This window comes from Vidua chalybeata, chromosome 1 (assembly GCF_026979565.1).
Source record: "Vidua chalybeata isolate OUT-0048 chromosome 1, bVidCha1 merged haplotype, whole genome shotgun sequence".
NCBI classification, from domain to species: Eukaryota; Metazoa; Chordata; class Aves; order Passeriformes; family Viduidae; genus Vidua; species Vidua chalybeata.
Window position 1 is genome coordinate 79,116,785 of NC_071530.1, and position 26,096 is coordinate 79,142,880.

At 43.2% G+C, this 26,096-nt stretch overlaps 1 protein-coding gene across 1 annotated transcript in view; it reads left to right on the top strand.

Annotated features, from left to right (window-relative positions):
- The first annotated feature begins 1,330 nt into the window (after positions 1 to 1,330).
- Positions 1,331 to 26,096, top strand: part of ANKH (ANKH inorganic pyrophosphate transport regulator) — a 97,052-nt gene continuing 72,286 nt past the window's right edge. Inside the window, exon 1 of the mRNA XM_053944616.1 lies at positions 1,331 to 1,989. Within this exon, the coding sequence (XP_053800591.1) occupies positions 1,894 to 1,989 (96 nt within the window). The 5' untranslated portion in view covers positions 1,331 to 1,893. The remainder of the gene's footprint in view (positions 1,990 to 26,096) is intronic.

Genomic DNA, 26,096 nt, shown 5'->3' on the forward strand with positions numbered 1-26,096 from the left:
TGAAGGCAGGTTTGCTGTCTTACAAGCATTTGAGTTTGCTCCTCTGTGCTCACAACGATGGCTGCTCCAGCTCAAAGGTTGCTAGGTGAGACAAACTCCAGCTGTAGGAGGGAAAAAGTCTCCAGCACAACTGGGGCTGACTTTGCCAAAACATTTCAGGAGTCAGGGGCTCTTTTCCTCCAGCCCCACCCCACAGCCTGTCATCTGCCTGCCAGGGATTTTCAGAGCTCCCCTCCTGTTGACTCTCCAAACATGTGGAATGGTGCTTGGTCCCGGGAACATTTTAATAGAGTTGTCTTTGGGAGAGGGAAGCTTTGCAGCACTCCTCTGCTGGCCACTGGTCCTCTGAGGATCAGATACAGGGATCTGACTCCTCATAGGGTTCCCCACCTTCCCAAAATGTTTGCTAACTCTCCTTGACGGGGGCAAGGGGAAGATAACACCATAAACCTAAATGACCCAGTGAAACTCAATTACAACGAAACCTTGAAACCACCTTGCAAATTTGAAAATGCTGAGACATTTCTGCAAGTTGTTCAGAAGGGGGTTGCCTTCTCATCTTTCTCCCACCCTTAGACTGGCAAAACCTCGTGGTTTGCCACGGCTCCGGCTCAGAAGGCAGCCGGTGCCCCAGCCAGCGAGGGCCATCCGGTAAGCTCCCTTGGGCCACAAGCACATTCCCTTGCCCAGAGCTCCGGCAGAGATCTTGAAAGATGAGGATGTTATACTGCCAAACGTTCAAGATTTATTTATTTCAGGTTTTTGGCCAGAACAGCTGTGGGTCAGACACCCTGGCTGACGCCTCGCTCAGGACACCCACCTTTCCTGCACCTGCAGGAGTGCCCCTGCCCAAGGCCCGAAGCCCACGGCCAGGGAACGCCTCCTTTGCCCCCGGCTGCACGAGAGGGGCGGCGGGCGTGCGGATGGGGGGAAGCCCAGGGCGCCCATCAGGACCCGGCGGGGTGAAGGGGTGCGGACAGGTGCCGAGCCCGGCCCGGCTCCGCCACGGCCGCGGGCGGGGGGCGCAGCGCGGCCGCTCCGGCGTCGGGAGGAGCCGCTCGGTGCCGCTCTTTCCCCCGCCGCCGCCCGTCTGCGAGCGTGTGTCAAACCCACGTGCTCCGCCAGCCCGCGCAGCCCGGAGCGGCGCCCCGCCGCCGGCCCCGCACCGGCGCCGGCCCCGCACCGGCGCCGGCGCCGGCCCCGCACCGGCGCCGGCCCCGCACCGGCGCCGGCCCCGCACGGCCCCGCGTCGCTCCGCACGGCACCCCCGCCGGCAGCCGCACCGCAACGCGGCCTGCGCCGGCCCCGCGGCGGCGGCGGGGAGGAGGAGGAGGAGAAGGAGGAGGAGAAGGAGGGCGGTGTTTTCCTGCGCGGCGCCGCGGCCGTCGCCCCGCCGCCGGCGAGCGTCAGGCGGGGGGGGGCCTGGCCCGGCCCTTCCCGTGGCCCCCGCGCCCCGAGGATGGCAGCGCTGCCCGCACGAGTGGCTGGCGGTGGTGTCCCTCCTCTTTTTTTTTCCGGCAGCGGCGGCGGCGGCGGCAGCGGCGGCGGATCGTTGTTGTGTGGGAGGAGGGCGGCGGGGATGGACTTGATCTCTCGGGTCTCCTGCTAAGGCGGCAGCACAGCGCGCCTCGCCGCCCAGCCAGAGCCGCGCCGGGCAGGGAGGGACCGGACCGGCCCGGCCCCCCGCCCGCTCCCCGGCTCTTTATTTTTAGGGGGCTCTGCTGCTTCTCTCCCTCTCCCTTATCTCCCCCCCCACCCCCTCCCCGCCCGCACACACGCACAGGGACACGCACGCACCCTCCTCCGGTGCCCTTTCATCCTTCCCCCCCGCCGTCCTCCCGCACTGTCTCCTGCCGCGGCAGATGCGCCGCGGGTCACCGCGCAGCTGGGACTATGGTGAAATTTCCAGCGCTCACTAACTACTGGCCCCTGATCCGGTTCCTGGTCCCTCTCGGCATCACCAACATCGCCATCGACTTCGGGGAGCAGGTAAGGCAGCGCCTCTCCGGGACCCTCTCCCTCCCGCCCGCCCTCCCGCAGCGCCGGGCTGGCGCGGTCGGTGCCTCTGCCGGGAAGGGACGGAGAGCCGAGCCGAGCCGAGCCGTGCCGAGCCGAGCGGGGACTGCGGCCCCTGCGCCGGCGGGGGCAGCAGACGGCCGGTGCCAGCTTGCCTGCCCTGGCGGCGGCCCGAGACCACGGGCTGCTCCGCACCCCCAGGAGATGCCCGGAGAAGGATGGCAGGGTTTGGGTTGCTTTGGGGAATTTTTCCCCCTCGCATTTCAGGATTATATAATCTGAAATTACATAATGCATTGGCCGGGGGCTGGCAGTGGTTTATCCCCGCGCTGACACGGCCGCTCAGGTGCAGCAGCCCCTAGCGCAGTGTAGCGCGGCTCGGCGGCGGCTGGAGCGGGGCGCGGGGCGGGCGACCCGGCTGCCGCCGCCCGCTGCCGAAGGGGAGCCGCGGCCCCCCCGCCCCGCGGCGCTGCCGCTGCCGCAGCGGTTCGGCCCCCGCCGCCGAGAGCCCCCGCCGCGGCATCGCGGGAGGAGCGCGGCATCCCGCGGGGAGCCGCTCCGCACCCCTCCGGGCAGGTGAACCTCCGGCTGCGCCCCTGCCCCCGCCGGTGGTCTGTGCGCCTCAGCACTGCTGCAGTTCTGTAGCGGTCTTGGTGACCTAAGGCTGTCCCCTGGCATGGGCACCGAGAAAATAGCCCGGTGTATCCGAACTCGCTGTCATCCTATCTCCCTCACATGCCGCCACCCCATTTCGTCCTCCCAATCCCCGCTTGCTGCGTTTGCACTGAGAACCTGTTCAGAGCTTGACGTACCCGCTCCCCTGCCCGAGCTAGTGCTCGTTTGCCACTGCACTGAGGCGTGGGGGAACCTCTGCTCTCACGTTTTGGTATTTATGAAAATCCAGGCCCCGTCTTGTGTTAGGCTGCACTATATGGGACCTGTCATTACATTTTTAGTAGAATGATATACACTACTACTTACTTGCAAGTGTTAAACTGAGCAGCCACACTGAGTATTGCACCCCAAATAGATTTGTCCTTGTCCTAAGTCACTCAGTTTTGCTAAGAAGAATAGACACTTGCTCCTGTGCTTCTTGAGCAAAGATACCAGAAAATTAGTAAGTACTTTCAAGCATTTGTAAAGAAGAAAGTGAAAGGAAAAATACTACAGTGGGAAAAAAATAACATTAATCGTATGTTTGTCATGGCTGTGTCAATCGCATTTTGATTCCTAGTCCTTTAAATAAACCATGATACTAAAAAATACAATTCCATCCTTGTCTAACAACTATGTGCTTTCTTACCAAGCCAGTCTTCTTTAAAACATACAGGGGGGAGAGAGAGAAGGGAAATCTAAATATAGAAATGACAAAGGAAAAGGAGATTTAAATGCTAATAACTGTGCCATGTTAATAACATACAGTAGAAGTTAAATTGAAAGCAGTGCACTCAGCAAACTGAGTATGACAGGTGCATTCATATGGTTTGCTACGTACAAGGTCAGCTCAATTCAAGGTAAATGTCAGCCTATAAAAAAAAAACACTCCATGGCTTCAGTGTGCTCTGAAGCAGGATTTCAAAAATTTGCAAGTGATTTTATAAGCGAGGGTCCTTCTGTCTGGCAGGGTGCCAGTGACACAGGAGGGATGTTAATCTGTGAATGATACATGTAAACACTTTAACAACTTTGACAGTGTTAGGGACCAAATATCTTAGAAAATGTGTTTTGTTTGATAGCCACGTCATAGGATTGGCTTTTCAGGAGTGTTGGGTTTATCCCTTGTCTCAGATGGCTGCCTGGGGAGACATTTAATTGAAAGGGGAGAAATCCAGCCTGCTAGAACTCTAGCTTCTTTCAGGAGCAGAAACTGGAAAGATAGTTTTTTTACCAGCCTTACCTACAAGGAAATCAGGAAACTGAAGCAGGGACAAAGCTACTCCATGTCTGAAGGGTTTCTCTTACAGACAAAAGGACAGTGATTTTATTTTCCTCTGTGTAATACATGAAGTTACTTTTTGCACTTGTTTGATGTTACTGTTGGACTTGGGAGACTGAAAGTACATTGACTTGCCGAGCCAGTCACCTTTCTGTTTTAAATTTTAAAAAAATGCAATAATTTTAACGTGAGGGATGAATGGAAGCAACATAGAAGAATAGGTGTGCCAACAGATAGCTCTGCAAAGGCTGCAGTACCCCCTCCTTTGAATGTATACTGCAGATAACACAGATTTCTAAGAATGATAAGGGAAGGAAAATTTGCATGAAGGAATATTATTTGCTCTGGACAATACTGAAAAAGAGACAGGAGAACTGCAGATCAGAAGTAAGAGATGACTGTAAAAAAATTGGGGAGAGAATGGAGCTTGCCTGACCAGGGAAGAAGAGATGTGTAAGAAATGCAGTAAGTCATAAACTCTTTTGATGTATGGTATTCATACATTGATCCCTCAAGTGGGGAGAGTATTTGGAAGAAGAGCATTCAAAGCACAGCCTTCTTAGCAAAACCTTATACTATTAGATACCTCAGTTTGAAAAGTGAGAAACAAATAGAATCACCTCTTTTTTTGTTTCCCTGTTACCTTGAGAGGCTTTTCTGGGTGTTGAGTAGTTGTAGGCAATAACAAACATCACTAGAAAATTACCAGATCCCTGGTATGCAGCTGTGTCTAGGTTTCTTGCTGGGTTAAGGGACATTTACAGTAAGGCTAAAGATTGTTTGCAGAACATAGGTTAAGGCTGTCACCATTGCCCCATATAAGATGCTTGGTATGGCAAGTCTGTTTAGTTTACAGGAAGTAAAAAATGCTGGCGCAGTGCTTAAGAACTAATAAGCTCATCTCCTGAGTAGTGAAGAACCACTACAGCCAGTGAAGAGCTGTGTTGACCCTGGACTCTAATCCAGCAATGCCTTAGGACAAGACCATATTATAGTTACTCCAGTCTAGTGAGCTGACCTTATTTCTTCACCTCATAAAGTCTCTCACATAAATACCTGACTTTTTTTCCTCTACTTGAAAAGATAGTCCTGATGCATGACCAGGTAAATTACCAGAATATTAGAGAGATAAACCATTTCTAACTTACTTTCTTGATTTCCTTCTGCAACCCATTTCCAGTTTATTTACAGTGCTACATGGCTTTTATGAAATTAAATACTACATACCTTTATTCTTAAAAGTACAGCCTTCAGGAAAAGAGTCCCAAATATTTTGGCTAAATGTTCCTTCTCCACTCAAATCTGTGTCTCTCTGTGTTCATGTGCATGCATCTATATATAATTTTTTTCTCCAGGCATATGCATGCACACACATATACACAACAGAGCATTTTCATCCCAAGAGTTTAACACCACCAGGAGATAGTCTCTTTTATTCTGCCATTGAGAGGAGTTTTCAACTCTCAACATCTTACCCTGCAATTCACAATAATTATTGTTGTATGTAGAGCTCAGTCACTGGAAAGCAAAGTTTGCATTAAAAGTTCTGGCTCCCTTGAAAAATGTTGGATGTACTTGCTTAGAAATAAATAAATAAATGCCTTACATGTGATGGAGAGCAACACAACCTCAAACAACTCAACCAGCAAATAACAGCATTGCTCCTCCGTGGGCTCAAAAATCCATCACCACCCACATCAGTTTTCCTTTTAACACAGTTCCAGAGCTGCTGACATATATTCTGTTGGTCTGACTTGTAACATAAATGTGCATTTGCATCAGTATTTTTACAAAGGGGGAAAGCTGAGGTGTGCATGAATTCACTAACTTTGTCAGAAGCACGGACTCAACTCTAGGCAGCACTAAATACAGTTTGCAAGCGTGGCTGGTAACTCTCTCTGATGCTCATGGGGTGGCAAAGGCCAGGCAGAGAGCAATATTTCAATATCAAGGCCAGTTTGCAGTAGTCCCTTAATTATCAATGGGAACACTAGGAGAGTTTTTTTTGTTTGGAGGTTTTTTTTTTTTTAACGTTGTAGCTATCATGCCAGCCCCTGCATCATTAGTTTGTGTCCCTGTCAGTAGCTGTTGGCCAGGCAGTTTAGGTGCCAACATAACTTATGTATGCATCCACGGTGTTCAGTGGCTTGTGGGTCCTTGGAAAATAAAACCAAGCAAGCACAGCCCTGCTGCCTCCTTCTCCAAAGGGCACTCAGGTGCTCTGGTCCCTGCAGAGAACTTGCCATACATTGCCCATGTGGTAGTGCTTGAGATCCAACAGATGAGCCATAAAGGAAATGCTAAGTGTTTTGGATTCCAAATTATTTTGCAGTAATTGCTCATTTCTTCCTGTATTCGATTGGGGTTTTGGGATTTTTTTTTTTTTAATTTAAAAAAAAAGTTGCCAGAAAAGGAGAACAAGTCATGAATAATGTATCAAAAAGAATTAGTGAGCTTATTGTCTGCCCAAGCCATTTGCAAACTTGGTAGGGGGTTAAACATTTTGATTAATGCCTCATGAAGCATGGTTTTGGGGTAAGCATTATTGTCTGGACATTCAAAACAAGAAATGGGAGAGTTCACATTCCCAGCTGTTCACCAGGGATTTGTGCCAAGTTGTGTAACCTTTCCATGGCACAGTTTCCCTGCCTTTGAAGTGTGCCTAGACACCTACCTGTATGTAGATGTAATGAAAATTCACTTGTCAGAAGCACTCTGAGATGAAAGGTGCTGTATGAGTGCAAAGTACTCCTGTTATTGAGGTTGTAAGAGGTCAGGGACTTGTTTAAATTGTGTAGGACTTTAGTACCACATAAACAAGAAAGCTAACAGTGTCCTATAATTGGTGTACAACATGACTGTATGTTATTACCACAACCACATTACTAATAGGGTAGGCTGACGGAAATGTCCTATTTATTTTAAATGAATGTGAACTACACAGCTTCTTAAATTAAATTTAGATTAAATTATGTTGAAGAAGGAAACATACACAGAGTATACTATCAACAGAATTTTTTTGTTGTTATTACTTTCCATGTCATTATTTTGAAGTAGTTTCTCTTGCAGAATTCACAAGCCAAATGGTCAGGGAAATAGCTAAGAATGACCACTGAAGTATATCTAACTTTCCTGTTTAGAGTGAGTAAACCCAAGTGAGACCGTCTATGAAGGATTAAAAACCAAACCACACTCACCTGAAGTAGTAACTTTCAGGATCTATACCTCAGTGCTGTCTCCAGAGACTTTTTTTGTAAGCAGTGCAGCTTTGCTTCTCTATGCATGCCAGCTTGAGCCCTCCAACTCTGGCTCCTAAATGGTCATCTGCCAAACTCTGGGGATTTTCACACTAGTGCTAGATGGGCTCTAGACCATGTGGACAGCTCTTGAGACTGCCCAAGAGATTAATTAGACTTATATGTCAGTGGTAGTGCAGCGGGCATTACGCACCAGGCATTGCATTCACCAGTCATGCAGAGCACTTGCTGGCATTTCACATCAAGCAGTGCATGCTGAGATCTGGGAAGAAGTCACAGATCTCATAAAACATTTGCAGATAAAAGACAAATCTCAACAAAGCACTAATGTTCTTAAAGGTGACAAAGACTTAACTCCTGGCAGCTAAACCAATATCTATTTGCATTTTATAGCACACAAGGTACAAAATAAACAGGTTATGAAGAGCACTGGGGCTATCACCACTGGAGATTTAACATGGTACTAGAAATTATGAGAATGAACCTGCACTACTAATGAGGTGTCCATTCCCTGCAGTGCTCCATGTTGCCATACTGTAAAATACATAATCTTGAGCTAGGACCTATTTTGCTTAATTTGTCAGTACCTTCCCCTTTTTTATCCTGCTCTTTCCTTCCTTCACAAAACCATCCAGTTCCCTGCCTCCCACCTCCCATGGCTGCGTCAGCTCGGCTCTAAGGACTTCTCTGGATTTTCTTATGCTTCGCTGTTAAGAACAGGCAGGTTTTGTTGTTGATGATAACCATTAAGCATGTCTGAAGGCATTTGCTATCTACAGAGCTGTAGACAGAGCTTATTTCCAGGACAGGTTGGAAGGTGGGGGGGGACACAACAACTCCATGCAGCACCAACCAGCCACTTTTTAATGAAGTAATTTAATTAATCTCCAAACTGTAAGTTCAGATGATATTTGCCCACCAGGTTGCTGGAAAATAAAACTTTGAGGTCTGTAAGGTGGAAGTTATTCTCCCTACCAGAAGTCCAACTCATACAGTGGGAGACGAGGAACATTTACAACTTTGCCAAGCAGTCCCATTTCCCAGTCTCTAGGCTGGATGGCCCTCACTGGAGATACTCCATTCATAACATCATTTGATATCCACTGAAAAAGGTGCATGGGGTAACCAAATACTTCTCATGCTTATTTCAGAGATAGGGAAATTGGCTTCTCCTCCCTATGCCAGTGAAAATCTAGAAGACTAAGACAGCATCAGGAATTGAAATCAGGAGTTGAAAACACCCCAAGTCTAATTTTAAAACATGGGCTCAAAACTGAAATTTTGAAAGGGGTTTGAACCACTGTATTCTACATCGTGTTGAGAAATCCCTGAAGTAAAACTTTTGGATGTGAAGTGGACTGACCATTTGCTTTTTTGGGGGGCTTTTCTTGTTTATTTCTTTTCGCTGACTTTTTCCAAAACCAAGAAAGCTTATTTCTCTTCACATTTGCTTTGGTCTGAACTGATTTCTTTTTAATCATTGCTCATTTTGCTGCTGCCTGAAGAAGTTGGTTGTATACAAAGGCTTATATGACATGGCCAATCTTATGACTAAAGATAAAGTGTCTTTTTATATTCAAAGAAGGCATACACTCAAGGCTCTAGCTCTAAAAGTGCAGATTCTATCTGTTCCTATCTTGATCCTAGACAAGACATTTCTCCTTGTGAATTTCGTCAGTTCTAAAATCATGATGTGTTTCACAAGGCAGTTACAAAGTATATTCCTTCATATTTGTAAAACATGGATGTAAGTTGTATAAATAGAAAATTTAAATATATCTGCCAGCTCATGCAGAAAACTCCATGCATAAAACTGAGCAATTTCAAACAGATTTTACTTTTCAGCTACTTTGAGAAATCTGTGATGTTTTTAAATAACAGATATTACTGCTGAGCTCAATTCCAGTTTAAATGACATATCAGAACATGCGTTTCTTTAAAAAATATGGGTAATTTTTAACTATCTTATATTTTAACAAGCTAGTTCAATCAGCCATTGCTACCTCATGCTCTTTGTACTTGGAAACCTATGGATTTTGGGGTGAAGGAAACAGGAATGTTAATATGCAATTAGATCATCAGATTGCACTTCTTTCTGCTTGCTTGATTTTCTACTGATATGATATTGCTGTAGCTATGGCTTCAGACACCACCACTGTCTTTTCAGACAACCTTTAGTTAGAGAATTAAAATAGAAGCACCCTAAGAGATGTAAATGGCCTGTGCACTTTGGTGTCTGAAACCGCAAAGCTCTGCAGTTTTCCCATGTTCTGTCTCCTTTATGGTATCACCTCTCTTTCAGATTTTCCACAGGATGTCACTACCTTGCTCTAGAGTTTTCCTGCATGTGCACTTTTTCTTGATGATTTCTCTCCCAATGTAATGTAGAATAAAAGAGCCTGCATAAAACATTAACTAAGAATAATTCCAGGTGTAAATATGCATTTTGTTCCAAAGAGGGCTGAAGTAGAGCATTGTTACTTGCAATAACATAGTTGATTTCCACAGCTTTTGCAAGAGCATTCTAAAAAAGGTCAAAGGAAAAATACTGGAGAGTAAGGAGCAGTTTGTTGAAAAATAAGTGCCACAAGGGCGTGAAATCTCAAGTGCCATTTAAATTATTTTCCCAAAGATGATGCAAAAAATTCACTGTTCCTGTTTTGGCTGGGGTGTTACTGTTGGAGAAATGGTGGTCACTATTGCCCAACACATCCAGTTTGCTTTACTGATGTAGTGGTTCAGCAAGAGTTCAGCTTTTAGTGTGGGAAGTGAATAAACTGCAAGACACTACTTATTATCAAATGTTTTGCTTCACATAGTATTTCTGTATTGTTAAGGCAATTTTTTTCAACCCTTTTCAATTTTTACAGCCCAGAAAATTTTCAGTGGAGTGCAGAGAAAATTCACATGCATAGAAGCTGGAAAGCATACATGGTTTTATATTTCTTCATTACCTGTTTCCAAGTCTTTGTAAACATTCCCTAAGGTACAGGGTTCTGTGAGGCTGAAAGCTCACTGAACCAAAACACGTGCCAGTCTGTTTGCTGACAAATACATTTGAAAGGCTTTTGGCTGGGAGATGGTCTGTCTTCTTTTTACCTGTGTTTTGAACTTAAATTAGTGAATGAAGTCAGATGCAGGGTGCACCTGAACTTTAATGTGCTGGCATGATTATTGCCTTTACTGGTTGAAGAATGCAGTGGTACCTGTCAGCCAGGACTGATTTTTTTCCTTCATCAAGTCAGATGTGCAGCTTGTGTAGTTACAAGGAGTGCAACCACATCACCCAATGTTCTTCCCTTGTTTTTTTAAAGATGATGTTTGACATCTACTTTCCTCAAAATGCAGGGTTTATTTCTAGATTTTATCGAGCTCTTTTTCCTGTTCACTTCCTACTTACCCCTCCTTCCTTCTGCTGCACACCAAGGACCAATATCTTATTTTTGTAACCTCTGTGTTAGTATACAGTAGTTGCTGTTCTTGTAGCTATAGATAGTTAAGGTGAGGTAGCTTCTGATCCACCCCTGGCATCTTCACTCCTCAAGACAAAGGCTTTCCTTGTTACAACATACCAATGTGCTTCTAGAATTTGGCAGCCTTTGATCTCAAATCTGCTGTCCTGCAGATGGAAGACAGACACTTGAACAAGTCCATCATTGCCATTTCCTCTGTCAGCATCTTGCCAATTAAAAAACCTTTAGGCCATTTGAAAAGAAAATGAATTGGTGGCAGCATCTTGGAGTGGGAAGACACTTCACATTTTTTGGTTCTGTTGAGGGGGGAAAAAATGTCAGTTACACAAGAGGAAAGATTATAGAAGTGAAGCATTTATAGCTTGGATGGAAGAGGGAGTTTGATAACCATCTGCAGTTGTATGAACTGTGGTGTGGTCATGAAGGAGAGGAAAGGGGAAATGAGGTTGGCTAGGTCACTGTTGTGGAGAAGAATGTGGGCAGGAGTGGTGAGGAAGATTGGGGTGGTAAACACAGTTTGAACTGAAAAGATTTCCAGATGATTTTCCAATTAAAAAGCAGAAGATTTTCCCTCTCACACTTTACTTCCTTCTAAAATGTGGCACAAAGAGTCCTGACCTTCAGACAGAATTAGGTGGCGGTGGTAGTGGTGTTTTACATAGGCTCAAATTCAGTGAGTTGCCAAAAAAAAAAGTGTTGTGATCACTGTAAAGTGATCACATGATGGATCAAACCTGAAGACCACATTTTCAGAGCTTGAGAACCACATCCTCCTCAAAGGCATTCAGTGCACTCTAGAAGGGCACTGTAATTATGAGCTCTTACTAAGGTGAAGTGTAAAAAACCTGCAACTCAGAGCTGAGGAATTTCCTTTATTAATAATCATTGGTCATGATACAGTTTTCTCACAGCACCCTGTTTTTCACATGCTGCCTCCCAGATTCAATACACAGAGAGCACTTGCTGGGGGGAGAAGCCAGAGCTACCTAGCTAGTGGAAGTATTGACTGTGAATCCTTGTCTTGTTCCTTCTAGAAGCATTCACTGGAGGCAGTGTGCCCTTTGCTACCCGAGTGAGCAATGCACTGTGTTAGGGTCTCCCTGGCAGAGCTGAGGGGAAAAAATACAGACAAAATGAGCTTACCAAAATGCAGGAATCTTTCCCGTGTGAGAGAAGTAGAGTGTTGAGATGTCCTCAGTGTGGAAGTATGGAAGATCTTAACTCTGCTTTTTAGCTGGAGGCTTGCTGAGTTTTTTTAAAGGCATAAGCTGTTGTGAGACAAGTCTTGGCAAGCACAGGGGAGATTTCAGTCCTGTGGTCCCATATGGTGTATGCCCACAGTCCTGTGCCCTTTCTTGAACTTTCTCACTTACCCTTTCTTACTCCCTTTCCAGTTCAGTTCTTTGGGTCCTTTCCTTGGTTGTCCCATGGGTGCTGGGATGTATTAGTCACACAGACATCTCTGTGGCTTTGTTACCAGACTGGAGCTGCAGTGCAGCACCTCTTCCTGATTCCTACCAGGGAGCCCATTCATTTTGCCTTCACCCTGCTACTGGCTTGGGTTATTTATTCTTTCAGTCCATTCCCCTTCTTCCTCCACTGTGGCATTTTGGAGATGACTTTGAACATTAGAATTATTTGCAACCCACTCAGCCCAAGAGGCCAGCTAAGAAGGTGAGTTCAAACCAGTCACCAACTCTCCCCAACAGAAGTGAAAATGCCAGGTGATGTACTTGACATCTATGGTCATTTTTCTCTGCACTTAGTATCACATAACAACTGGTAATGTGGGCCTCCAAATTTAGTGTGACAGCACTGTCAGCTTCCCCTGGAGTTATGCTGGGTCATAACAATTTTGGAATCTTAAGCATTCACTTTAAAAGAGGAGGAAAACCCAATCCACACAACATTTTTCAGCACATCAAAACACCAAAGGCAGTCATCCACTGAAAGCTTTTTTTTGACACAGGTATACACATTTTTTCACGTGCTTCTTTAAGACACACATTCGTATGTACGTGGTGTGTTGTGAGCAGGAGACTGCCTTTATAGGAGAATTAGACACCGAGTGGTGCTGAAGTACTGTCTTGATTACTACTGACTTACATGCAAGACTAAATAAATGGTCAAGGAAATAAGAAGATGGGCATGTACCTCTTTTGTTGCTTATAGTTTGAGCCATCTCAGGTTACATGTAGCATGTGCAAATGCTGTTTTGTTTTTGAATCCATGGTTTTGTACATGAATTTTATCTTTTCAAAATGTGATCTTAAGAGCAGTCCTGATCACTGCACCGCTGTTCTTTATATACTTGTGGCAGTTATTTTGCTTCAGAGTGTTTTATTTCAAAGCATGAAAGCATGACGACCTTTCAGCATTCAGAGTCTTGTTCTTATATGAGCTTTCTGAGATGCAATCAACGGTCTACTGGTTAGGACATGCTCCAGCATTGTAACAGTCTTGAGAAGAGCTTTCATCAGCAGTGCCTTCTGGATCTAATATATAAGTAGTGTGGGGTTTTTCTGTTAATACTGTGCAGAGGCCAGTGTTTCTCTCTTTAAGTAAATTCACAATAAATCACAGCAGGTATCTTGCTTGACATTTTCTTAGCCTAGGTTTGACCTGTCAGTGAGCTTTGAGCTGCTGTCCAGAAAAGGCCAGTGTCACTGTGGGCTAGCTTTTCCAAATCACAGCATGCCATTCTTGTCAGCTGCAAGCTCCTACCACTTTGTGGGTGGTTGCATCACTGAGGAGAAAATAGCTAATGAAGGCACAATCATTGCCTCAGGACTTTGCCAGGGAAACCTCATGTGAAGTTACATATTTGTGACTTTGAGCTCCAAGGGTTTGGTCATGCTTGCAGTAATCTGTAGATGTGGGGTCTGTTGTATTCTGTGTGCATCCAGAGATTTGAAAGGGGAAATGAGGGGTAAGAAAGAGGGGTTTAGATCAAGTTGTCTGAAAGGAAAAGGCCTGACATCCTTGGCTTTAGAAATACTGCCACATCCCAGAAGTCCTGGGTCATGAAAGCTTCTCGCTGCACTGGATGGGCTGAAATGCTCCAGTCAAAGCAACTGCGGGGGCCATAATTTCATCACTAATAATCTTGCTGAATAACAAAGTAGAAACGTTTTCCTCTGTCATTCTGCTGAAAGTACAAAGTAGACAAAGGAGGCATGCCAGTGCAAGTTTAGCTTAATGAGAAGGCCGTCAGGTTCTGTACTGAGACCAGTATTGAGAAGAATGGTAAATCAATACTTGTCCTGCTGGTGATAAAGGATAACCTGTGCTTAACTGTAGAAATAAATAGAGGAAAAAATATTACTTACTAATATCCTTGACCTTTTTTCAAGAACAGAGAATAGTAACAGCACATGAAACCATTAGATATGAATACAGTCTCTTGAGAACTCGGAGTATGGAGTGCTATGACAAGAAATAAGCAAATTGGCTGGACAGGGAAGTGATTCTGTCTGTAGCCAGAAGAACAAAGAATACTTGAATTTTGTTGTTTTGGTTTTTTTCACTCTTAACACACTTATAGCATTAGGGAACCCTAAGCACTGTTCTGCTTTTCTGTTGACACAGCATAGGGTGAGGGATGCACAGAGAGGCTGGAACAGTTACAAGAAAGGATTAGTAGCTTATTTGCAAGAGGTTAGTATTGCAACTTTTGGGAGTTGGTTTCAAAGGCAACTGCAAGCATGAGTGTCTCTTGTTTGCTTTACTTGAAGAATAGTGCCTCTATAGTCTCTTGACATTTAGAATGAAATACCTCTACGTTTTCCTTCTTTCTGTTTTGGCCAGATAAGATTCTATAACCTCAAATCTTACGTGTATATCCCTTTGGTTTGCAATTGCTTTGTGAAAGAAAGAAAGAAAGAAAACAACCATTGAGAAAGAGAGAAACAGGATATAAAAATAGGGAGCTGCCCTCAATTCAATTCTTTTCTTGTCTTCCATGAATCCCTGTGTGGCAGTGCAGTGATGCAGCACCATAACTAACAGTCTGGCATCTGCAGCCTGCCAACCTGAACCCTGAAGGATTAAGCATCATCAATCTCATCTTTTACTGTCTGGTTTTGGTGCTTTGTTTATACATATTTATTTAAGACAGGGGAAGTTTTGGGTTCAGCCCTTGGCTGGGGTCTCCCATGCACTGCTCTAGTTGGTGGCCCAGGACAGCTCCTGTCCCTTCGCCTTGTCATCCTGCCTCCTATTTACTGCCCTTATTTTAGTCCACAGTAGTCTGTAAGCTTCAAATACCTGCTTCTCTTCTGTCTCCTCTGCTTTTCCTTTCCTGTGCCTGTCCACAGGCTGCCTCCAAGGCACATCCCATTGCTGTGTGCAGAAAGCAAGCAGCCCATGGTAAGCACGGCAGCAAGGTGCCCACTGCCTGCCCCCAAGAGATTCCTTCCTTGCAAACAAGATGCCTGGTTCAGCAAAAGAAATGCTTAATTAGAAATCTTCTTTGTGTTTTTGGCCTTTAAATGTAGGCCTCACCTCAGCTGATGTGCAGGTATTTATCTCATATGAGACAACCAGAATTTAAATGAAGATTGTGAGCTTTGTAAAGCTGCAAGACTTTTATCTAGCAAAGAGTCTGTGCTTGCTGCTCCTTCCTTCAGACTTGTGGTATCAGGCAGCATGCTACCCAGCTATATGTGTTCCTCCTTTCACATCCCACCACGTCAGAGCCAGGTCCAGGTCAGTCTGGTTCAGGTACTTTTTCTCTAGGACTGGCATGGCACAGTGCTGGTGAGGCATAGCTGTGACTACTTCACCACTTGTCCTATGGCTCCCTTTTGTCCTCACCCAGGTGGCCTGTTTTGAATTCCTGCTCAGCATGATGCCATGTCAGAGAAGCAGTGAAATTTTTGTCCCTGCATGCTGATGTCTGATGCCTGGTGTCCTCATTGGTGGCTTTTTTCAAAAAAGCCTACAAACCAAGGTCAGAGTGATTATTCTCACTAAGTCTTAAAGCCAATTTCTGGATCACAGACAAGAATAACATTGCCTGCATTCCCCACATGCCTGTTCATCCTGCTGTTAGGTCTCATGGCTGTGGTTAGGTCTCATTGCTCCTGAAAACAGGAATGTTTTCTTACCTGCATAGCCAGAGATAAAGCTGTTGAAGTGCTGAGACAATCTAATCTCAACTAATCTCTAATCCCCTCTTGGATCAGAGAGCACTTCTGCTCTTTGGTGTATTCTTTCAAAGACAGTTCTTTGAGGAAACCTGGGAGAAGCATGTCAAGCTCAGTCAGTTATACATGGGCATGAATATAAGGTGCAGAGAGATCCAGGTGTTGTGAAGGTGATCGCTGTAGGCTTCAGAGAGAAATGTCCCCATTGTGAACCTCTGCATCTCTTGAGGTACTTTGATGTTCATGACCATTTTTAACATTATAAATATTTTTTAAATGCTATATATAGTTTGTCTTCAGACATTTTCAGGTCATAACTAAACTTGTAGGCTTGTTCCAAATTAGGGATGGATGGCATGAATAGCACAGTGTGAGTCAGACCCATCACATGTTCCAAATTAAACTTGTGCTGAGCCAACATTGATCTTAAGACTCTTTTTGAAAATATCCTTGCCTTACAGATATTGCTGATAGTGTTTCTACAGAGGTTGATAATGAAGAAAAATATAAAGGAGAAGCATGGAGGACAACTGTATGATGGGAGGACTCAAAACATGCAACTAGGAGAAAGTATTCTGAATAAAAAAATTAGTGAAATAACAGCTTCAGCAGCATATAGGTTTTGGCTTGCCTAGCACTCTTAAAAGTTTAAATTGCAAACCTCTAAAGTTGATGAAGCAGAATTGTCTCCTAATGAATACAGATGGATGTTTTCCTACCTAGGCATTGCAAGCTGCCTGAAGTATAATCACAAAGGGCTCCTGTTTTTGGGGGAGGGAAAGAGGAGTTATGAGGGTAACATAAAGATCAGAAGATAGAAGGTCTTGGAGGATTTATCTGATGACCTGTCCCCCAGTACAGGTAATGCATGCTCTAAGTGAGATTTCACCTGGGATACTTTGCACAGTTATGGACATATATATTTACGGCAGGTCAGTTGAAACTCGTTCAAAAGATTAGGCAAAAGAAACCCCAGCTATAAATTTCTCTTTTTTTTTTCATCATCTTATCTGTGAAGGTGAAACTGAAAGGTTTTGGTTTCTGTAGCCCAGCAAAGAAAGGCAGAGTGTGATTAAGGTGTCTGTGAGGGAGATGGGATCATGTTTTCTGATGGGAAGATGGTAGCCTACCTGCAAACAAGAGGAAATTGAGTAGCAACATATGACCGTGAACAGACAATGAGTGCTTTTAAACTGGAAATGAGGAAGGCTCCCAGCTACCAGAAGAATGAGACTCTGGAAAGAGCAGGGTCAGGAAAGCTGACCAACTTGTTTTTAAGATTGCATTAATGAAAGTCATGCTATTGCAGGTGTGCCTGGAGCACCACAAAGGATTGACTACACACCAGCAAGTAGTTTCCATTCCCTTTGTGAAGGGAAAACTTCTGAATATGCTGTGGTTCTAAAATACCTATTTTTCAATATTTCTACCCTCTTTAAAACAGGTCATTGCTCACTTGTGACCTTCACAAACCCTGTTCTCTCTTAGGAAAGATTCACAAAAATGGAAGGTGTCCCCTCACCCAGGGTCACAGAGGCAGGGGGCTGCTTCTGCAGGGCTGACATTGCTGCCTCTGCTGCTGCTGCTGGCAAACAAATGGAGCTCTGTTCATTTTCTGCTCCAGCAGAATGAGCAGGGGGGGCGGGGAATGGGACAGAAGAAGGATGAGCTCAGGGATGGAGGTTGCTCAATAGAATGAGAAAAACATAATGAGAGAAGACAATGTATATTCCATTTCATAAAGAAATTCATTCAATTATACATGTTAAACAAAATTTGGAAGGGTTTGCTAATGCCCTTTTATTGTTGTTCTCGGGACAGTTTATCTGCATGCATTTTTTCTGGTTTTGCATGCTAATGATAAATCAAAGCTGATCATCTTGTCATTGCCATTGACTGTGATTTAGGAAAATCTAAAAACATAAAATACCTTCTGTTTTTCTCATTACTTATGTCTTCTCCCAACATTCCCAATAGCAAGTGCTGTTGTGATATGAAAAATCATTTTAAAAACTGAAGCATCCAGGCTGTACTGTGAGCACTGGAAGAGACATGCTTGTCTTCTGTTGGCCACTTTGGAAGTCTTAGTCTGTATATTTCCATCCATTTGAATTATGTTGCTTTGGTCCTTCTGAAAGCAAAGCAACCATTATTGCAGTAATGAAAAAAAATCTATTACAAGTTTTACAAGACACAGTACTTTCAAAAATGTGGCATTTTAGAAGTGTGGGCATTAATTTTGTTGGCCTCTGCATGATTGGGCTACAAAGAAACCATATTGGTGTTGTTCTAGTAAGTGAAAAATGTAGTTTTAAAATGTTTTTGTACTGTCACTAGAACAGTGCATGATATAAGAAGAGCAAATGCTGAAACACATGAGTCTTAATTCTGTGTCTGAGAGATTCTGCATTTTCATTTGGGTGAGTTGAGGCTGAAGGAAGAGATTTTCATTTTGCTTGGGGGCTTTGGGATTCTTTTTAGTTTCACCACATACATGCGAGTGTTTGAACACTGATGAAGCACAGTCCAGTTACTCTGCTGACAGCAAATGGAAGCAAAAGGCCCAGCCATGAGGTGTGTCCTCCCTGCTCTTACCTGTGGCCATCTTCTGGCCCTAGTCCTTCTTCAGCCTTGCTGAGGAGGGATAGCCAGGGAGAGGGGTAAGCAAAAGGGTTGTCTCACTCTTTCACTGCTGTATGTGGAAAGAGGTGAATCCTCCCACCTTTATAAAAGCTGTTGACTTTTTTTTTTTTAATTTAATCAGGGCAATGTTCATTTTTCCACAAATAGAGTGGCAGATCTATTTACTTTATACTTACATTCTAGGCTCAGGAACATTGAAATCTCACTGCAGCATAGCTGTTCCCTTTTCATCTCTATGATCACTCCTCATTGCTAGACTAATGCATGGGAAAATGGGTGCAGATTTGGTATTTCCCTAAATATCTTCACTCCTTGAATAATCATGATGATCCCTGCAAACATAGAAGGTAGAAATGCCCTTAGAAAGTAAAAAACTGATTTTCTTTCTTCCCCAGTCTTTTTCAAAGTCTTTTTCATTCACTCTTGGTAGTGAAGTAGGAATTTGCTGTATCATTGTTAACTAAGAGGAATAAAGTCTGGAAATAGAAATGGCTGCAGCCTGTGCAGATAGATGTCAGCTGTTGCTCAATGTCATTATGAAACTGTCAAGTCATCAGAAATAGTGCCCACAGGGAGTGTGAATATTGGGCACAATGCTGGGTTTCCAAACTGAAAATAGACAAAAACCTGGGAAAAAAAAAAAGAAGCATCGCATGACATAAAAGCAGTTCCAGTTCTTTTGGCTCATTGAAAGTTTTTGCTGTCTGTAATGTCTGATACTCACAGAAAAGATAAATGCAGATCCATGACCAATAAATGCACTCTTAATCCAAGATGGCCTGTAGAGTTTCCCTGTGCTTAGTGGGAACTTTGTCCACATTAACATTGAAGCCATGCAAAAACATGTCCCTTGAAAGTGAACAGGAGGAGGAGATTTAGGAAAGGATAACTTATCTTGTTAATGACACCAAGGAATAAGACACTCAAGAGAAATCCAATATCTTCAGCAGTAAAGGTCCCGTAAGCACTCTCAAGGATGAAAAGGAAAGCCTTTAAGAAAAAGAGGCAATAAATTTGCTTTCCAACTCCTTTATCACACATTACATAAAAAAGCCTGAGGGAACAAGATCTTACAATTGGAAAGAGTCTTAATGGCCAAAAACTCAGCCCAGACATTGGAACAAAAGCTATAGTCATCACATTTCTTTGCTTTCTGGACAAAGAACTTATTATGTAAAAAGCAGAATAAAACCCAAGAGCCTGGGATATGCCAATAAGCAAACCTCCCTTTAATCAGACAGTAAAAAACCAGCCTGTTAACCTGTCAGACCAATGTGGGTTTGAGATAAAGGTCCACCAGTTTTTTCACCTACAGGAAATGACACCATCTGTGCCCTTTGGAGTTTCTCTTGCGACATCAAAGCCAAAGATTCCACAACTTCCATCAGAAGTTATTGCTGTTGTAAAAGTGAGGGGTATCTGCTTATTCATATATCATGATTCAGCTTCTTTTGCTTCCAGTAATGTTGAAATCACTGCTGAGTGCTTGTTCCATAGTAGTAGTGATGTTTCAGAAGGAAAAGAAAACAATAGAGAAGTTAGTAGTTTAAATATTTGTTACTGTATTATTGCCTCAACAATATTTCTGTATCACTTGTTTGCCATAGACAGAGAAGTCAGCAATGCAGGAGAAGGCAGCTGGCACTCATCATTGAGAGAAGAGGAGACAGTGTGTGAAAAAAGTATTTTTACTTACAAACTCATACCAGATAATCCTAATGTAAAGCCGTAGGATGTCAATTGTAGAAAGCAGCAGCCAAATCTCACAGATTGTCATGAAACTTAATAAAATAAGGCAAGGAATGTTCTTTTCTTTTAATCGTCCAATAGTTGGTCTTTTTTTTTAACTGAAGGGTACTTCTGTGAAGAAATCATTGGTGGTGTTATAGCAAGATGCAGAGCTCCCAGGAGAGATAAGGAAACCACTGCATTTGCCTTCACTGGATACTCAAGGAGTGCTGTCCATTGGACATAACTTTTGCCCACTGACAGAAGTCTACTGCTGGGAAGAACAAGCTGAGAGCTGAACAAGCAGATGATTTTCACTATACAGAAGTGGGAGATGTTTTCTGGGAATAAAGCTCAGATCAAGCTGATCCCTCATAACATTAATCCCATGAAAATGAAATTTAAGGTAGTGATTCAGGCAAGTTTCTGTTTGAAACTAAATTGAGAACTACTATCTGTGAACAGTTCTATTTTCCACAATTTTCTCTGGTGGCAAATGTTTATGTTACCTGCAGAAGAATAACAATACATATAGCTGACTATATCCATTCTTAACAAAGTTAAAGGAGGAGGGCTAGTTAAGGCCACGAAAGAGGCTGCTCTGAAGCTACAGCTACATTTTATCTTTCTATTTTAAAAATACATAAAGAACCAATGTTTCAATGTTGTATAGTCTCAATTGTATTTATTAAACTAATGGCAGGAACAGAAAAAAAAATACATTAGTTTAGCCAAATCCATTAACAGGTAGTGAGCAACCCTCAGCTCAAAATTGTGGAGGCTATACAAGAGCTGTAGAGAGCAAGCAGCATCATTTGTAGTAGTATGTTTCAGAAAAAAATTAGAGAAAAAAGTTACAGGTTATAAGATTATATAATCTCACACTAAAAAAAAAAAAAAAAAAAAAAAAAAAACAAAACAAAAAAAAACCCACAAATGGTTTACTTGATTTATCTACATTTCAGTAGGTTTTTACTTCAGCCTTTTACTGTAGAATTTCAGTATCTCATAAGTAGCATACATGCAGATGTAGGGATACCAGAGCAAAGCTTAAGATATAAATATGTGTGCTTATACAGTGAAAGGGAATTTTTCGTTATAATATCTATAATATCTTACTACCTTTTCATTATAATACCTTACTACCTGAACAGAGAATTTGGACTTGAAGAAAGGACAGTTTCTGTGTTTCAAACAAGCAAATAACAAAGAAGTTCAGTTACAGCAGTCTGTGTTTTAACACCATGTTTCATTCTAGATCACCTACACTGTAGTTGCTTAGTATTCTGAACACCAAGCATATTCTCTTTAAAAAGAACCACAGAAAGTACTGTTTTCTTCTAATAATCTTTCTAGTTTGCATGACACTGACACTGTAATTCCATATTTGCAGTTACAGCAGTAGTCAAAAAAGATTGTTTCCTCCAGAAACCCGAAGACCCACCTCTTCAATGGAACTTATTGCTTCTGAAGTGTGTGCTTTGCCTGCTAGCAAACATCCACCTCCAATTTCTATGCAGATGCTCTTGATCACATGTATCTGAGTCATGTTTCTCCTGGAAACATAGGCAATGTATTCTCCAAATGTCGAGCCAACCTGATGTACTGAATGGCCACTTATTTGCTGCTTCCTGTGCTGGGGTACAGCTGATGGCAGCAATGCTGCTGTCTTCTCAGCTTAGTTGTCAGCAGTGGGATTGTTCATAGCCTGATGGGCAGTAGCATTTAAGATAAAAAGTGATAAAAATACATTTTTCAGAAAACCTCACAATCTTAAAGAAATTGTTTTTCTTCCACCAAAACACCTCCCCATCCCTTTTCCAGGTCTCAGCCCTTCTTACTCAATCAGCACCTAGTTTCTTTCCTTCCACAGCCAGGATCCACTGGGGATTATTTACAGTGCTGACACTCTTGCTCTCACATGGGTCCTGAAGCTATCTCTGGCAACTTCAGCTCAAGAGTGCAGCTAAGCTTGCCAGAACTGCACTGCTGAACTGGGGAGCAGTGACAAACAAGAAGACTTAGTGACACCACAGTCCCCTGCAGACACTTCCTTTTAGAAAAAGCTCATTAGTGTTAAAGCCAAGTTTTTCTTAAGTAATTGATTTACTTCTGAAGTCATCAGCTGAAGAAGTAAAAGTTAGGGATAGAAGTCCTGTAAACAAATAATATGATAATTATAATCCACTGCTGAATGTTCGTCCCAGTTAAGAACTCTGTGTTCAGATTTTTCTTCACTGTTAGTAACTGTACACATTTCACCTGCCCTATCTAATAGGTGCAGTTCTGTGATGCAAGTCACTTGCTCCTTTGCTCAGTTATTTCCTCCCTGTTCAATGAATAGTTAGCCAATCTAAAAATAAATGTGCATTAGTCTGTAAATACTATGTTTGGGCTGCAGGCCCATGTTAGGTAGAAGCAAATTCAGCCAACCATTGTGTATGTGTGATAAAATGAAATCTGTGCATTGATTTTTCCCCTGCTTTGAACTCTAGGCCGTCTTGTATTTCTGGCTGCTGCTAGAACAATGAGGCTGTATGAGGCTGTATCTGACAACAGAAGTGGACTTTAAAAGACAAAATATAAATATTTGGAATGTGCCCAGGGAGATGAATCTCACATCTTGCTTTTTGCATCAACAGTCAGTCCTGCTTTTCACTGAAAATTTGCCAAAATTCAAGTTAGTGTTGTTGAACTGAAGAAACAAAGCAAATGAGAAAATGTGCCACCTTAAAAACAGATCTCCTGCTGTGCATGCAGCAGTTCAGTAGCAGGGATTTGATCCTGAGTGTTCTGTGGTGTCAGGGGTAGTGGAGGCTGCTGCATGACTGAGCTCTGGAGACACCTGCAGATGTGTTGCACCAGACCTGGTACAGTGAGGTAGCTCGCTCTGAAGCTGTCATCCTGCACCTGCTCATACTTTTGAGGGGCTCATTCAGATAAAAAAGAAAAACTCAAAAAACCACATGAAGTTAAAATCCCTCCTTTTCCCTGCACACCAAAAGGAAAGCAGGGTTTGCCTGGCCTGAGGCCGACTGTGGCTGGTGTTGCACCATTGCTGGTTCTGTGCTTTCCTCACGGCAAGTGCGGGTGCCAGCTGCTGTGGGCTGCAGAAGCGTGTCTCACCTGTTGCTGGCTGGGGACAGTGCAACTTGTGAGCTGCACTGAGATTATGAGCTCTGTGTAAGCACCTTTAATGTCCACCAGACTCCCATTTTGTTTGTAAGCCCAGTCTCTCCTTCTGCTATCTAAATTGCCTCCACATTCCACATTTGGCTGCAGTTGCAAGCAGTGATGTTGCAAGGGTGTCCATAGATTACTAAACCTTGATGACCCTTGGTTATCTGGAAGAACTTATCTTGCCAGCTGTTTTCAAGAGAAGAAGAGAAGCAGAAGGCAAAGCTGGGTCAGTGAAGGTCCCTGAATACTTTAAAGGCCCCCAAATTCCTTGGCAAACAGTGATCAAAAGGCAAAATTTCCAAAGCTGGGAAAGGCAAACAGCATTTTTTGTTTTGCCTAATTCTGTTCATTTCTTGTGCAACTGTAACAGAAACTTCTGCAAAATCTCTGCACTGTGTCTCAGTCATATCTGCTCCTGCGTTTACCACCACTAAATGCACACAAAATGGAAAGTATAGTGCTCGAACAAATGAGGATGGTTGTCTCTGTGTGTGTAGGTAAAGGCAGGCGTGTAGGGTTGGACAGGGATAGGAATTGCTCTGACTAGACGCTTGGACCACAAGATTCTACTTTCTTACATATTAACAGACTGAATTTTTGTGTGAAAGAAATACATCTTGGGGCTGCTGGAGGGAAGGAAAAAGGCCCATCCCTAAACCTACCTCAGGCCAAGGGAAAATAAAGAACTACAGGTCCATATAGAAAGTCAGTTTTCTGGCAGGCATAAAACTTTGAAAACTTTGTAAGTCTGTATCGTCACGTAATAGAAAAATGATACGCAAAAGTTCACTGGGCACACAGGAACTCTAGGGTAGCAGCAAGCAGATCCAAATTTGAAAGCCTGTTTATTCATTTTTTCTTTTTCACATGTTAGCAGTGATGACTGCAGAGTCAGATTTTAGGTTGGTATTTATTAATAGGTAAACCTACATGTTCAAATAAGTCATTCTCAACAGTTAAGTAATCACTAGCATGGCGTGATTTGTGCAATGTTAACATCACTTAAGGATGATGTGCTGTACTCCCTCTTGTGAAGCTTTGTTTCAGGAGGTAGAGACATTGAGTATTTTTTTTCATTTTACCTAAGTTTTTATTCCATCTTGGCTTAACCTGATTTTCATAAGACCATGGTTTGTGTTTGTCTGTTTGAACAACCTACAGCTAAATTAGTGTCTGTCAGGCAAGGTCATGTGATGTTACATGTTGCCTTAGGGCTCTGAAGACTCCATAACTCCATAGCATAAACTGAAGAGCTCCAAGAATCTGGAGGCTTTCTCACTTGATTGATAAGTGTTTTGATTCCCACCTCAGAGCCACCAGCATGTTTGATACCACTAGGCATCTCCATTCAAGTGAAGAAAAACACTTGAAATCTTAGAAATATAATAATATTAAGCTACAACCTTTGCCAATGAAGTCTAATCCAATAAATTATGTGAAATGTCTACCTTTAACTCCCAAGTATCATAAATACTTCTAACGGGTTAACTAAATCCATCAAGTCCATGACTTTTTCCACACCATGCAAGAACCATAAGCTTCAGAAATAGTTTAGGTTTGTCTTTTACTAATTTAAAAATAGAAAGCAAAAAGGCTTTCTATGTGCTTGAGTGGTGTCTTACAAGTAGTCTGCAAAGTAATCATGGTCAGTGTCAGTGTGGTCCTGGTACGATGCATACGAGCAGATCCTGGTAGTGCTCTACTGACTTCAAAGCAGCTTTGTGTATGCCTCAAGAAATTATTTCATGGTCAGGCTTGAAAAACTTGGTAGCAATCAAGTGTTGAATGTGGCTCAGAGGTAAAATAGTAAAAAGCACTGAGCATACTGTAGGGATCCAGTCTCAGGTGAGCACTTTCTTATGTCACAGCCTGGAAAGCCAAAATGCATATTTTTTCCAGCGTGATCTGGCATGAGTTTTATTGGAATAATCTTTCTTCTTTTTATGAGCATGCCCTTTCCACAATACTTCCTACTCATATGTGCTTCTCTGTTCTTTCCTTCAGTACCTTCACCTGACACTCTCCCATTTTCCTGATGACCACTGTATATCAGCTATTTAACAAGCTGCTGGCCTTACAGTGCTCTGAACTGCTCATTTGCAAGAGCTGATTTGTCTAATGTCTTCAATTCATTAATAATCTCTCTACTGACATCAGTTTCCTTTCAGTGCAATTAATTTCATCTACAGTGAATACTGCCTGGCAAAGCTTGAACTCTTGACTCTCTTCTTGCATTCTTTTTTCCTTGAGTCTGTATTGCACTTCACTGCTCTTACTGCATACCCTATCCCCTGATAGTCTCCTTCACAACTTTTGTTTATTCATTTTCTGCTTTATCATAACCATGTGTTATCTTGGACTCCTCTTTTAACATTTTCCTTTGTAATCATACCTGTTGCACAGGCTTTCTTATTCATACTGCCCGATGACTGTGCTTCTGATCTCTCAGCCTGCTACAGAAGAAACCCAGCATCTGCTCATGCAAATCTGTGCCAGTGCTGTGTTTATTACTCCCTCCAAACCAGAAAATTTTTCCTCGAAACAAATATTGTCAAAAGAGAAATGAGACCAAGTGGGACAGTTAATAGAAACGCATCCAAATGAGCATAAATTATTTTGCAGTGTATCCCGTATCTCATTTAAATACCTCTTGGCATATGCAAAAACTGCCCAGGACACATGGCTCTGCTACCTTGCCTTCTGCCAGCTGCCTGCC